Genomic DNA, 15,642 nt, shown 5'->3' with positions numbered 1-15,642 from the left:
TAATAAAAGTATAACACTTGTAACTAAAATAAAATTCAGTTATTTTAATCGTATAATTTAAAAAAATTAAGCCCTTATAAAATTCTCCTAAAATGTTGGTTTCATTCACCTTTTCCTCGCTAAAATCTAGCTATTTGAACTGAAATGGTTTGCTCCCTCCTAGTTTTGATACTGGGTACGCCCTTGCCTCTAATGTAATATTCGTGACTATAAACTTATGCATACCCCATGTAATTCCCTAGATGAACATATTGAGGCACGCCTGCGACCTAATCCCTGGGGGGAAATTGCCTTCCTATCTTCCCCTACTTCTCTGCGCATGCGCTTTCGGCTTCTCCTCCCTCGACACCCATACCCCACCCCTAAGCCGCGATTTCCACCTTTATGGGGGGAGAAATGGGCTCCTTGTTGCGTACTGTTGAGGGTGGATCGCGTCAAAAATCTCCCGACCCCAGAAAACCACCCAGCCGCAATCTTTCTGCCGCGTGCGTACTATGCGACCTTCCAGCCAACACACCTCACCCCACTCCGTCTAGAATATCCCCTCTCCTTGCTCTACTTCCCCTCCAACTCTCGGAGCGAACTCCGAACTTGTATTCAAGCTCAGTCGGGTCCTGTTCTGGGGGAGTGTTGACGGTTCGCTCACCCTTGCCGCGATCGTGTCTCGTGTATTCTCCGCGCGCTTTCGTTTTCCTCAATCCTGTGAAACCATCGCCCTCGCTATTGTTGGGTACGTGTGCGTAACCTTTCGTCTTCGCCTTGCTGTGTGATTTTTTTTCTAACATTCGTCGAATTCTCACGTGGGTGTCTCCGCGGATGTGACACGGAAGACTTAGATGTGCTGAATTTTCTTTATAATTCTTTTTGCGGATTTGTTATCCCGTATTCATCGCATATCGAGAGATTTTTCCCCAGTTTTGTTTTACAAACAGTGATTATAAGTTGTTCTTTCACACCGGATATGACACAGAGGAGATCTAAACCAGTATAATTTTAAAAAAAGAATACTTTGCGGATTTGTTTACCCCGTACTTATTGGATATAACTCGAGTGACTTTGCCCCGATAGTGTTTTATGGACAGTGATTCTACTTTGCTCATCAGTGGATGTATCTAAGTGCCCTCAATCTGGTGATAGTTATTCTGTTTGCCTCGTCCCTACGTTGGTGTCTAGCCGCACTCCAGCGAGGTCTATTCATCGTATTTATACGCAAATGTCGGGAGCGTTGTAGCCCAGTGGGAAGAGAGATTGGCTGCTGATCCAAGGGTCCCGGGATCAGTGTTAAGTGAAGCCATTAACGAAAAACTTCTCTAGTGCTAGGTGGTCAAGGGAAGTGAACTGGCTCCCTTACCCTCGGAACGAGTGAATGGTCTCTACCGAAAATCTTGGATTACATCGAGTCAATTTGTTTCGTTTGTGTTTTTTTAAGACAGTTATTAAACTATAATTACCAGCGAATCTCTCATTGCATCCAATTACGTGGTATTTTTCCCATTTGCCCCGTCTCGTCGAATATCACCGCATCTTACAGCACCACCACAGATTCTAGTGACAATTTTATGCGTTACTGTTATATTTTCTGGCCTGTCTGGTCTAACTTTTTGGAGACTTTGGTGTGTTCTATTTTCTAAGCTAAGAAACATCGTAGTTTCCTCAGTCACCCTCGAGGGTGGCATCGAAGCTCTGACGAGGAAGTGGGCCTATCTAAGATTGTTTTTTCACATCCCGTGGAACGTGAATGGTACCAATAATGTGCGCTGTGGTTCTTCACCGGGAACGTGAATTGTTGTAAACTCAAGTGTTTGATTTACGTCTGGGAATCATATGGCCCTGTCAAGCTTAAGTCAAGTTCTTTTTGTGGTACTAAGACCGAAGGTCGTTAGATAGTGGTTATAGCTTTGACTGACTCAAGGGTCCAGGGTACAAACCCGAGCTGAATCCAACGGACATATCCAATCAAAACTTGTTGACATGCGAGGTCCCTGTGCCATGTATGTTTGACCCACCTACTTGTGGGTGAGCTCTACCCTAACCTATCCATACCAGTCTTCGGATTGCAGCAATATTGAAGCAAAATAGAAAATTAGCGAGGATGATTGTTCATTTTGATCCGTTTTTACGATAATAAGAAGAATCGCTGTTGTGAGAATGCTTAGTGAAAACTAGCTAGGACTTTCCGCCATGTGTTGGTGTAATGTGCCATTTAGTTACAAGTAGTATTCGGCTTTCCTATGCACGCTGCAGTGAACTTATAAGCATTCAGGAGGGATTAATGTGTTCAATTATTAGTCAGTGGATAAACTTCATCCCATTCCGTTGAGTGAGGAAAGCGATGGATACTTACCTTCTCCTTTATGTGCTGAATTGTATTCAGCGCAGAGTTTAATTTTAAGCTCTCCATGTGATCTTGTGGGTATGGTGGTCCATAGTTGCCCCTGAGGAAGTACGTGAATTTTGGCCTAGTGCTCACCTACCTGGATTAGCCGCTATTAGCACCAGGACCAGAATGAGTTCCTCGGCGCCTGCGGCTGGGATAGCGGGTCCCGTCTCGGTAGCCACATCGGTCATCTGTCTCCTCATCATGTGCTTCACCTCCGGACAAGGTAAGGAGACTTTGATGCTGGGTGAAACTGATGTCGTATATAGGATGTAAGAAATATTTACGGCACAATTTACGGGACACATTCCTGATACGTCAACGAAGACATGTTCATACAACATTGTCTCCGTGGTTTATTTCAAGCAGGGGCAGTCTGGAGTGATTTTGGGCCCACGGCTAGGGCTCATGATGGGGCCGTCATTAGCGGAGGATTCGGGGGTCCTCCCTCGGAAAATTTTAGGAAATTGCCTGCCCAGAAATGAAGTTTGATGCAATTCTGGCTCTTAAAAACTAGATAAAATTTAATGAAAGTTTGCAATTTCGCAAGAAAAATATTATGGCAAATGAGCATTTCACAGCTTATAAAATTTAAGAATGTATTATGGTTCTATCAGTGCTGGAGTTGGGCCAGTACGGATCGGTACGGCGTACCCCCTAAAATCCAAACTCACTATAAGCGTATCGGTTAAACTACCTTTTTAAATCTGTAAAAAATAGCCCTACTGTGAATTGTCCACAGGATTTCAAAAAGAAAAGTCAGAAATAATTATTTCCTTGTTCAGAGTTATCTCGTGGCACAACTTGGAACAAATATATGAGTTGAGAGTTTGGCATTTCAATCGCGGCCGGATGAATAATATATGTTAAGCTGATGGCAATTTTTGGTGACTACTGCCAAATTATTTTCCCTACTACAGCGCTGTCTATCAATTATATAGAGAATTTCTTGAAACTGCCCTGAAGTCTAAAAAAAAACTCTAAAATAACCTTTTCGAATGACCCTTTCAAAAAAGAATCAGGTTCTCTTTTATCTTCTTACACCTTTATTTACTTTTATAATATTTTTAAATTGAATATATCGTAAAAAAAGGAACAAAGAACAACGTAGAATTTTAAAATGGCAAAAAAAACTTTGGTTCAATTAAGCTGAGTCTTCTTTTAATACCTACACCTTTCACATACGCTTCACGATTACGCAACACGAGCGTTGTAGAGGCCCTCGGCGATCACCGAACAGCCGACCTGGCCAGACCGGCCCTGATTTCAAGCCTGTTGCATGAACGGCAGTCAAATTCACATTCATTGCCATAGGAGATGGAAGAAAGAAATCCCCTGGACTATGAATCGAACCACGGACTTTTGGCTTTCCGCGATTGTGCAGATCTATACGCTATCCTGATATGTACTATGATTCCCAAGACAATTTTATTGAGCCCAGGGGATTGCTTTCTCTCAGTAATTCATGTGAATTATAACTTCGTTTAATTGTGGGGAACGTGTCCTGTAATTCGTGTCTCAAATCTTTGTCATGCCTTTTGTAAAAGAACAGTTGCGATGGTAACTCAATTAATATGAAAACCGTCATCTGAACACTGAGATAGGCTTAGCCGATGAAAATCCATACAATGTTTATATAAAATGTAAGTGAATATTCGTATTATTAATGAGTTTTTATTGCTGTATTAATATCAGCATATAATGGTAGATGCATGCAATTGCATTTAATGTTTAATTTGTCCAACTTCCACTATATCTCGCCTTAATCGGTTGAATTTAACCATATAATACTTCGAGAAAATAACGAATAATATACTATACAATTGTCATGAAATATACCCTAACATGGTCCGTATGTGGATAAAGTAAATGGCAGCATTGATCTTCGACGTCCGAGAGTGGTAATAGCATATTTTTTGTGGTGTCCTTGTCATAGGAGAAAGAAATGCTTCTGGCAAACAGAGCAACATACCTGTTGCTGATATTTCGCCTCACTCTAACGGGATTTTACTAGATCGATCAAAAACTTCGCTGCTGACCATTACGATTTCCCATTTCGTCACTTGACCTTGGCAATGGTACACTTAAATTTTTAAGTTTATTCAAAATTTAGGGTGAATATTTAAAGTCATTATGACACATTTTAGAGTATCGAAGATAAATAGACTAAAAACATTTTTCATCCGGTTTTTCAACATTCATTCATGCAGTTTCTACCTAATAATGAAGGTGAAGGATCACACATCTTTTCTTCATTACGCATAATTCACAAAATGAGCTTTACGGCCTATAAAATGTTAAAATACGAGAATGCTCCGATGGCCTTATAAAAATTGTAAAAAAATATTCCATTTGCTTGAAACTTTCTGTATTTGAAATATAGTGACTAGTCTACATATGCCTGCGTCCAAAAATTGAAATTTTTGTCTTAATATTTTCTCACGTGTTAAATATTTATATCTGAGATACACAAAAATACAAAAAAAGGAATTATCTTATACACATAAAATAGGATTTCAGTGTGTCTGTCCACTATGCGTATACACACAGCTGCATGGATTGCGACCTAAGTTAGTACATAGATGCGTCTCATGCTCCCATAGTGCTACTTTCGGTAGCGTTTGACGCGTCCTTTGCGTCGGTTTCTAATTACCATTTGTGACGTCACGTCATACAACTTCTGCATTTGGACATCCTGCCGGGTAGGCACACCTATCCAATACACGCCACTCACAAATAAACGCTCACGCCAGAAATAAGGTTCTCCAAAATCTATCTATATGGAAGAGAGTATATTCTGTTTGTCTGTCCGCTTTGCCTTTCCATATGGCTGCACTGATTGCGACCAAAGTTATTTTGTAGGTGCGTCTCATACTGCAGAACCTTCTAATGCTACTTTTGGTTGCGTCAGATGTGTCCTCTGCGTCGTATTCTCATTACAGATTGTTACAACGCGTCATGCAACTTCTGCGGTTCGATATCCTGCGAGGTACGCACACCTCTTGACACGCTGAAAGAGAAGACAGAAAAATCCTGCTATGTGATCATGAATTCCAAGTAACTCTGGGTAATATCCTCTCCGAGCAAAACCGGTTGGCCTGATAGTATATTGTAACCCTGAAATTTTCAATGTAGCGTTAGATCAAAATGGGAAAAAAGTCTGAAAAAATTAAATACGACCGGTTGAGTTAGCGGGATTTGTCCACAGAGAAAAAATGACTCATGGCGAATGACTTTTTCTCCGTGGACAAATCCCACCATATGTGCATTTTGGGTGACTCCCGTAAAGTTATCACCGTGGCTAGTCGCGGTATACTTAAAACTTATCCATTCATATTCTGTGACGAGTTTATTTTTTAATCGCCCCACATAATACCATGCCAACAAGCATCATGCACTTCCGTCTTCAATTCCATGTTAAGCTTCTTTCCTTTCATACTATTGATGAATTACCGGCTTTTCTAGGGAAGGATAGTAACCAGAGAAGTGGGAAACTTAAAACTTGGAATTCGTGGTCACATGTCAGGATTTTTTTGCAAAGGTACAAAACAGGCATGATGGTGGTAGGTATACATATTTCACATAGGTACAATGAAAGAAAAATGATTTCCGAATACCGCGCGCGTAATCAGCTTTTACCCCGCACCAAAACATTGATCGTCGAGTGTGTCCGCACGTACTCGTAGACCAAAAATGGTGCGTGAACGCATTCCCGAGCAAAAAGGTTTGCTCGGGTAAAGGATAAATATTTAAGTTAAGATCCTCTGAGATATCAATCGCTAACTGCAGAAATGTTCAATGCCATAAATAAACATAAAATTAAATTTTTTTGCAGGAATTGATTAATGAAATAAGCAACAATGAGCCTCGCTAGTCTCATGCGCTGTACCTGGGAGTAACTGGGGATAATGACTCGCTCCGAAATAACTCGTTACCTCATCAACTGTTCTTCCAAAGTGTCGACAGCGCCAATTTTTTCGCCGATAATAGCTCGAAAAGTGGGCTACGGATCGTAAGCGGAAAATATTTGAGTTTATTAATCAAGATCGACGAGAAAAGGGAGTCCAAAAGTTGCCCTTAGTGTTTTAAACAAGTATGAGCTCAAATGAAAACCGATCGCTGGAGTTGAGATATGAGAGATACATTCAAATTGTATGGCCTCAGATTTTTTTCACCAGACTACAGACACTAGGAACAAATATAAACATGGATATTGTTGTAAAGTGAGCGCGCATCATTTGTTAATGTATGAATCACAACTGCAGAAAGGCATCATATCCTAGTTGGACGGTTTCTTTTCTTATTGAAGTTGTTGCTAGATGCAAGACTAAACGTTTCCTACTAAAACGAAGCATATCATGCTAATACCACCGAGCATACTTTTCCATAACATGTTTCCATTCAGTAGGAAATGTTGAGTCTTGCACCTAGCAACAACTTAGAGAAGAAAAAAAGAAAAATCGTCCAACTTGGACATGATGTCTTTCCGCAGTTACCGATTCATATGTTTCTCCCCTCAGCGTATCAAAAGGTGCGCCTACCCGAGGGGATGTTTAATCACAGCATGGTTGACATCCATTCAGCTGGCGTGACGTAAGAAACGCTAATGAGACGACGACGCAAAGGGAGCGTTGGACACTCAACAAAAAGTAGCCTAACGGGCTTTGGGAGCATGAGATGCACCTACGCAGTGGCGCAGCGTGGGGGGGGGGGGGAGTTTTGGGGGATAAAACGCCCCCCAGAAATCAGAGAAATTTTAAGATTTAATCCATTTTACTATATTTCCCCCCGGGAACGAAACTATTGAAATTTTACTGGTTTTGACTTTCGTTTTGTTTTACTTGCCATCCCTGATGTTAACCTGACATGTTAGAGATAAGAAGCGAATTTTCCGGCTGAAATATAGTTATAAGAAACTTACACCCTGGATAATGAACCATGCGGTTGTAGATCTTTCGCTCTATAGATGGTGAACAACAGCAGTGGCGCAGCGAGGGGGTGGTTTTGGGGGATAAACCCCCCCCCCCCCCCCCGAGCTCAAAGAAATTTTTAAGTTTAATCCATTTTACTTAATTATATTGCTATTACTAATAAAATAGCGTAAGGATTAATAAGACATCCCTCAGAAAACAGTAAAACTCACCATTTTGAACCATTTACATTATAATTAAATTCAAATAAAGGTATATTGTATGTAATTCTTATGCGTTATGAGAGAAAGTGTGTTATGATAGTATGTGTTAAGAAAAGTTATCCATGTGTAAATTACTGTAAATTCACAATCGAATGCAATTGTCAAGAAAACAAATCACTCAATTAAACGAAATAAATGTATTTTTATGTATGTTAGCACCAGTCATGTTCTCAATAGTGTATGATGGTAGCCCCAAAACCTTTCCACAAAGGGGTACCCATATATTCCACAATTATTACAGGGTTTATTTTTCTCGATGTAATGTATTGAATATGAGTGGAATAAAATTCTATTATTCTAAAAAAAAAAAAAATTCCGCAATTTACTAATCTCGCACCTACCGCTTATCCTGGTGGGTATACCAAACCCCCACACACCCCGGTATTAGTTGCACCTAAACCTACCCCAGCCTTGATTCTTGACTGCGCCCCTGAACAACAGTACTTGTGGTAATAATGACCGAAAACTGATGGGTAATATTTCAAAATTACGTCTCATACAATTTTCTTCCTATCAATTCCGTTGTACTCGATACCTCCACAGCACAAACGCTCAACAATCGCCCATCGAATTAAATCCACTCAGCTAGGAGCTTAATAAAATGAATCCGATAAGCTGGCAGTAGCCGGAGCATAAACCTCCGAAGCTTGGAGAATTGGAGGTGAGCGTTTATGCTTCGGCAACTGCCAGCTGGGCGGACTCGTGTCGTTGGGCTCCTAGATGAGCGGATTTGATTCGGTGGGCGATTGTTGAGCGTTTTTGCTGTGTAGGTATCGTGCTAGTTATACCTATCTCTACTCGAAGTCTAATCCTGACAAGGGAAGTCCCTCAATTATCACCATATCTCGTTAAAATTTTGCAAGGTGACATGAAATGGATACCAATGAGGTTTAATTTTGATTTAGCTGCCTAAGCTCAACACTTATCGAGACATTAGTGGCGGAATGTAAAGGTGCATTTAAACTGTGTAACATGTTAATTATAGAAGTTACATGTTACATGTTTTACGAAAAAGTTACAAATCCGTGTAACATGTTATACGTGTAACATGCAACCCACACGAAGCGGGAAACCGAAAACTTGTTGTATAACACGAATTTTTTAAAAACACAATTTTACACGAAATATGTTACACGTATTTGTAACTTTTTCGTTAAACATGTTATATCTAACTTGTTTTATGTAACATGCTACACTGTGTAAACGCACCTTAACAGGAAAACGCCTAATTTTAAGCAACACGAATCACAATAATACACCGTCAGTGCACTTCACCCCAGCAACGGAGTATATGGGACTATGATTTCGCAATGAGTTGGATATATTTAGGCGCTATCCTGGTACTTTCCTTAGCTAATATCTCGAAAAGTATTGAGCATTGGCGGCTGAAACAAAAACTTAACTTTATAGATACCCATTTCCGATTACCTAGAAAAATTTGAACGAGATCTGGTGGTGACACGTGAGAGACTTCCCTTGTGAGCCTTTTTGTACCAACTTCCGATCCACCACCACTTGAATCATGTTCACCTCTTCCGGTCGGAATCCTATTTTTTTATTCCATTTCCCTCTTCGCTGAGCCCAAAATCCTCTTTTCATTATTTATGTATAACGAAGCGATTATTCCCATGATGCCTCGGAGAACATTGCGGAAATATATGATTCACAAAATTCACTAATAAAAAAAAAACTAATTTTTATCTATGTGGTATTCTATTATATAATTTCTTGGTAGTAGTACTTTTAAAAAGTAGTGGTATAAGTTAAAGTCAACTCTCCAGGAAAACTTATCATATTCAGCTCCAGCTATGCATACCGAGGCCGTTTTATTTTAATACATTTTTTTGCGTTTTATGCTCATTTTCACGAGCTAGAATTATGAGAATCAAGGTAAATCTATTTGGGGAATAACTTGAGCTGGTAAATCAATTCAAATATTTGAGCGGAACATCAAAGGAAAACGGATACAGCAGAGAGGACATCAGTAAGAAGCGTTCATAAACAGGAAGGAGGTTATGAGAGGATAGTTATGTTAGTTTTTAACGTAAATGTTGGAGTAGAGCCTGATCTGGAGTGTAGCGATTTACGGTGCGGAAACGTGGACATTTAGGAAGGAGGTGGGTAGAAGACTGGAAGCATTCGACATGTTGGAGCGAAGAAGAAAGGAGGAGCTGAAGTGGAAAGAGGGGAGGGGTAAAAACGAAGTGCTAGTATGGTGGGTGAGGAGAGGCAGCTTTTGGATGAGATACGGAGGAGACAGAAGAAATGGATAGAGCGAATGCTTAGCGGAGTGGGGATGTTGAAAACGGTGTTAGAGGGTAGAATGTTTGGTAGACGCGGGAAAAGAATGAAGAAAGTAGGATTTTTAGATAGAATGAAAGGGAGTAGGCCTTTCAGTGAACTGAAAAAAGAATTGCTTGAAGGAGAGGGAGGCTCCCAGAATGATTCTTCTCAAGCAATGCGTGAATTAACCTTAATCGGTCGGATACTTTAATGATAATAATTATACGCATTTAAATTTTTTCACGCGTTTGTCAAAAATGTGTTTTGTGCCGTATAAATCCTTATATTTTTCCACCAAATAGTCGTACTGCTATAAATAATAGCTTATTTTTATTCTCATTTATTACTGTACGAAAGAGAATTAGTGGTTACACAATTCATTAATACCCTTTCCTTTTACTGTATATTTAAATGTTAAAAACATTTTATCTACCTTTGTCCTATTAAAATATCTTTAAATTGGCTTAAACATTTGTAATCTTGTAATTCAGATTTTTCTACTTTACTATTCCAATAATTATGTATTCGTTGCTTGTGGATGAATTTAGTGGAAATTCGAAAATGATTTAAAAGAAAATAGTTATCATTTAAAAATTTGTTGCTGTATTCATTGTTTTCTTTGTCTGTGGCCGCCGCTAAGGTTAGGAGTGCTTTTATGAGCTCGGCTATTTTTGGCTCATTTTATTTTGCCTTTGACTCTGACATAAGAGCCAATAGAGCCAATATTCTTTCCACAGGTAAGAATGACACTTCGATAGCTTAACAAGCTAAAGCACTCGACCGGAAATTTGGAGATCTGGGTTTGAATCCCGGTCAAGGCGAATTATTTTTTCTCTGTGGATTTTTCACACTACATTAAGAGTTTCACAAGGTAAGATACGGGACCCCGTATTCCGATGATCATTGTCATGAGTTCAATAGGGTAGTTTCCTTCATCAAAGAAAACGAAATGCATTGATTGCTATTCGTTACCCACCATTAGGGTTTTCATAATATACAAATTATTTGGTTTTAGAAATCCCAGTTTAGACGAATGGCAACGGTCAATTTCAACCTCATTTGAAAAAGGCCAGATTGGCGCCAATGCGATTCCACTCCACGTGACGTCACAGGGACCTAGTTTCTATGCGAATAGATAGGAGTTTTATATTGTCTGAGATTACTAATGCAGGCACAGAGCTCAGGGAAACATCTCATAATAATCACACATTAAAAATACCCAAGTTCGGAAAGTTTCCTTCGTTTGATAGGGGAATAATAATCATCATTTAAGCCAAGCGCTACCTGCTAGCAGTCTGCGTCGTATCAGCGCTCAAGCCTCGCCCCAAGGTCACCTCACACGCCGACAGCTGGAACCAGAAATACGTCACACGGGGATTTTCCCATCATTCCTACTTAGCCGTCGCGTTTTTGCGCGCTTGAAATTTTTCAGTTTTCATTTAATCGCGAAAAATAGATATCGTCATTGGAAAATCTAAGAGCGTGAAATGCGTACTCCAGGAAAAATAATCTTTTGATTCAGGCAATAAAAAAATAATAGGAAACAACCCTATTGTAGCATTTGTTTCAGCCGCCAACGCTCAACACTTCGAGATATTAGCGAAGGAAAGCACAAGGAAATCGCCTTGTTTTATGCAACCCACATCGCAAGTATACACCGTCGCGACGCGTTGGTGCTAATAACCCTAGCAATGGAGTATAAGGGGCTATTGTGAAGGTGTGGGTAGCATAAATTTTGACGTTTTCCTAGTACTTTCCGTCACTAATATCTCAAAAAGTATTGAAGATTGGCCGCTGAAACAAAAACTACTCCTCATAGGCATCTATTTCATATTAACTAGCAAAATTTGAACGAGATCAGTCGGTGAAACTTGAGGAAGTACCCTCGTAAGTATTGGGAAAGCTGACGAAGGTAATTTTATATTTCCGCGTTTGGGCTTTAATACGTTCACGCATTTATCCTAATACGGCCAAGATTTAAATTGCGGGTAAGATCCAAAAGCTCTCCAAGGTTGGTCATTTTCACTTGGATAGCAGAATAATCCTCTAGATGAGCTACTCCAATGAACTAAATGCCTCCATTTCTTTTTAATAAGTCGCCATATTTCCTCTGAGAGAGAGGCGATCTTTTTCGCAATCTAAGCAGCGAAGGTAACTCTTTCAGCAGATTAACGCGTCTAAGGATGATGATATCACAGTTAAGCTCAAGGATACAAATTAATAAAGCATGACCTCTATTAATCCAAAGTTACTATATCTCCAAATAAATTTCTCCAAAGTAATCAATAAATGGAACTCAAGAGTCCATCATTGAATTATTAAAAATAAGTAAATTCTTAAATGAAAGCGCGTTCTTTGAATGTGATAATCTATATTTTTCAACCAATCGTGAGTTTATCATGGTATTTGAAATTTTTAATGACTGTTCGGTCGACTTATATAATAAGCCAAATTTATACGCAAAATAAGTAAAAGAAAACTTGGAATTTGGAATAAAACTATTTTCACAGCCCTTCATGCTACAGTTGGCATTATAATGTGCGAAGTGCATTTTCGGGTGACTTCTCAAAGGTCACATCACTGATTAATCCGCCTATATTTGCTTGAAAAGATTATAATTCAAATTATCATCTTGTAGTGTAGGTCTATAAATTGAAATGCAATTTTTCATATGTTTCGGTCTATTTTCAAACCTTCATTAGGGCTTGAAATGTAAATGAATACATAATTTTGGTACGTAAACAGAATAAATGTTTGCGAAAATGTTTTTTAGAATTATGTGATTAAAAAAGAAAACGCTTAGTTGTAAATCAAGAAAAAAGAAGACAATATTTTTGACACTCCTTTTGGAGACATTTACTGTTGGAAACTGAAATAATACAATTAATGATTTCCTGTCCAACTTAATCAATTAAATATCTGCTTATTCTGATCAGGCATAGACAATTTTAGCAAAATGTTTTATTTAAAACCACATGTTAACATGTTTCGTTTCTTAATTCTGAAACCAATGCCCTAAAAGAATTTTAACTTTGTACGTCATTCATGACATTAAAAAAAAACGTATTTTTAGTTCCCAAAGGCGCTATACCCAAGTGTAAAGTAAAGAAAAGTTTAAGGTCTATGGGCCCAATTTTTTGCAACGGTTAATCATAAGTGTCTCAGTAATAATTTTATCGAATGTACGCCCTCTATTTTCAATGCATATTATCATTTAAGAGTATCTTTGTTCCGATGTTCTCTCAATTTGAGAATTGCTATTGGACATTTTCTGTGTTTAGTGGCCGTATAAATATTGAAAGTCAATAAATTAATTTTTAAATATGATCGTTTTATTCATGGCAGAGTGGACGATATGGAGAACCTCCTTTAATATTCACAAAAGGCTTCATTTCAATCGAGAAGAAATATCCAAGCATGCTTTAATGGAGAGTTAAATATGATATGTATTTCATTAGCAATAACATCCAACCAATGAGTTCAGTGCTCAGTAGAGAGAATTCCAAAATATGAGAGGGAGCTGAAAATATTGCTTTCAAATACGAGTTTCAAATATTTTTGTGGATTCAATGAAAATTTTCTGCTCTTTCCTCCGGTATATGCCGATTCAATGATGTAAATTAGCGAAATCATATGTTTCCGAACTTAAAAAGTGAAATTGACAAAGTCAATTCTGTTATTGACTCTCTATTGGCTCTTATGTCAGAGTCAAAGGCAAAATAAAATACGTCCAATGGTGATCAAATATGTTCGCAGTGTAATGAAATTACATATTTTTAATTAGTTTTGTGGCTCACGATTAAATATGAAATGTTGGCTAGGTCCCTATTCAGGATTTTGCGTGAATACTAAATTATTCGTTCGTGTCTCTCTTTCATCGTACGCTATTTATTTAGTAAGAATTTTGAAGTATTTCAATTCAATTACGGTTATTCGAAGGTTAAACCGCAGAAGTTGACTATGTGGGTGGGCGTTTTCTGGCAGTGGGTATTTTTTTCCAATAGGGACGAAAGTCAAAATCCTAAGATTTTTCCAACGTTTGTTCATATCTTTTTAACCCTTAATTGATCGTGTCGGGTCACACTAGACCCATTTGGATTTTATAAGATGATTTTTAAATAAAATGACGCCTTCCAAAATTAAAAATTTTTAGTCTAATATTTCTTGTCATTCTACCACTGAGGAAAGTTGGATTTTCAAAGTACTGTTTTGTTTCCCTGCACTCGATGATTTGACCCGACGTGACTATGAAGGTATCATATTTTTTCCGCCTTTTACCAGACGCTTTATTCTGTTAATTGTTTTATTAGTCTGTTTTATATAGCAGGTTGATTTCTTCTAATGTTCTAAAGCTCAATACATTTCCCTCTTTTTTTTAAATTAATGTTTCTATATATGTTCTCTGCATGAATATTGATACCGTTTTCTATGCATCGGCCTTAGATAATGATATATTGAAAGTATATCTACCAGAAAAATTAGCTATAAAAATGCATAAACCTTATTGGAACAACTAACTTAGTGAGTAGCAGTGAAATGACGCCAATATATTGACAAAATTTTTGTAAATCGCAATAAAATCAACACGGGGTTTACAGTGGGCACGTCATTGCACTGGTAAGCACTTAAAACACGTTGAAATTGCGGGAATGCGAGCTTGGAATTAGATCCGGTGCCCTTTTGCCGTTTCCGCATTCTCGCATGTGTTCTAGCAATTCACCGCTTTACACGATGCAATTTTGATTGCACCTTCGTGAATACTCCAGATTGCGCAATGACGCGACCCGTGTAAAATGGATTTTAAACTTGGTAAATGTATCAAAAAATAAGTCACATACGGGTGTATGCTGCGTGTCGTATTGGAGATTGCCCCGACATTTCGCGACCGACTGCTGGTCACTTTTTCAAGGGAATAATGATGGGATTGGTTTTTGCTGCCTTTTTATATATTTCAGGTGGGAGGGGTGGGCGGAGGGTGTGAGGAGTTAGGACTGGAGTTATCTTCCCCCTCCAGTCCTTCCAGAGTTAGTTAGTGAAATAGTTAAATACACCAAAAAATGAAGTTCACCATGAAAAAACATTGGACTTGGCCGGGACTTTGCCAGTCAAGTGTGTTACCCAGTTTCACCACCAAGCCATTTTCTCAGAAAGAACTTCGGGATGGGTTTTACCGAACAAGATGTTGACGTCACAAGTGCACACTGTGGCACATGTGGCGAGGGTCGTGCTTACTAAGCCACGGTCGGGGTGAAAAACCCTTATTTTGTCCCTGGTCTGCGACGACGAATTTCAAAGCTCTGCGGTTAGAATTAGACTAAGTAATAACCATTTTCGATTTCTTGAAATAATTGTTATGGTTGATACTTGCGCAATACCCAATTTCGCCTATAGTAAGGGAAGCATAGATTTATAGGCTCAAGTCTTTAATGCCGTTTTTTGTGATTCTTTCGATACGTATTCGAACCGTTCATTCCTTTGTCTCTCTTTCACGATAAACGGGAGATGGATGAACTACGTGCAATAACACACGCAAAGATTTAGAATAGGAGTTTCCTTCATCAAATAAAACGAAATACATTGGTTGCGATTCCTTACCCACCAATAGTGTATTCATAATTGGTTTTAGAAATCCCAGTTTAGACGAATGGCAAGGGTCAATTTTAACCTCATTTGAAAAAGGCCAGATTGGCGCCAATGCTATTGCATTCCACGTGACATCACAGGGACCTAGTTTCTATACGACTAGATAGGAGTTTTACATCGTCTGAGGTTACCAATTCATGCATGA

The 15,642-nt window shown here is 38.8% G+C and overlaps 1 protein-coding gene across 1 annotated transcript in view; it reads left to right on the top strand.

The window, feature by feature from the left end:
- Positions 1 to 499: 499 nt before the first annotated feature.
- The window catches only part of LOC124168253, a 296,476-nt gene continuing 281,333 nt past the window's right edge, over positions 500 to 15,642 (top strand). Inside the window, exon 1 of the mRNA XM_046546390.1 lies at positions 500 to 2,603. Within this exon, the coding sequence (XP_046402346.1) occupies positions 2,507 to 2,603 (97 nt within the window). The 5' untranslated portion in view covers positions 500 to 2,506. The remainder of the gene's footprint in view (positions 2,604 to 15,642) is intronic.

This window comes from Ischnura elegans, chromosome 11 (genome assembly GCF_921293095.1).
Source record: "Ischnura elegans chromosome 11, ioIscEleg1.1, whole genome shotgun sequence".
NCBI lineage: Eukaryota > Metazoa > Arthropoda > Insecta > Odonata > Coenagrionidae > Ischnura > Ischnura elegans.
Note: the sequence above shows the minus strand (reverse complement) of the source record. Positions and strands in the feature narration are given on the sequence as shown.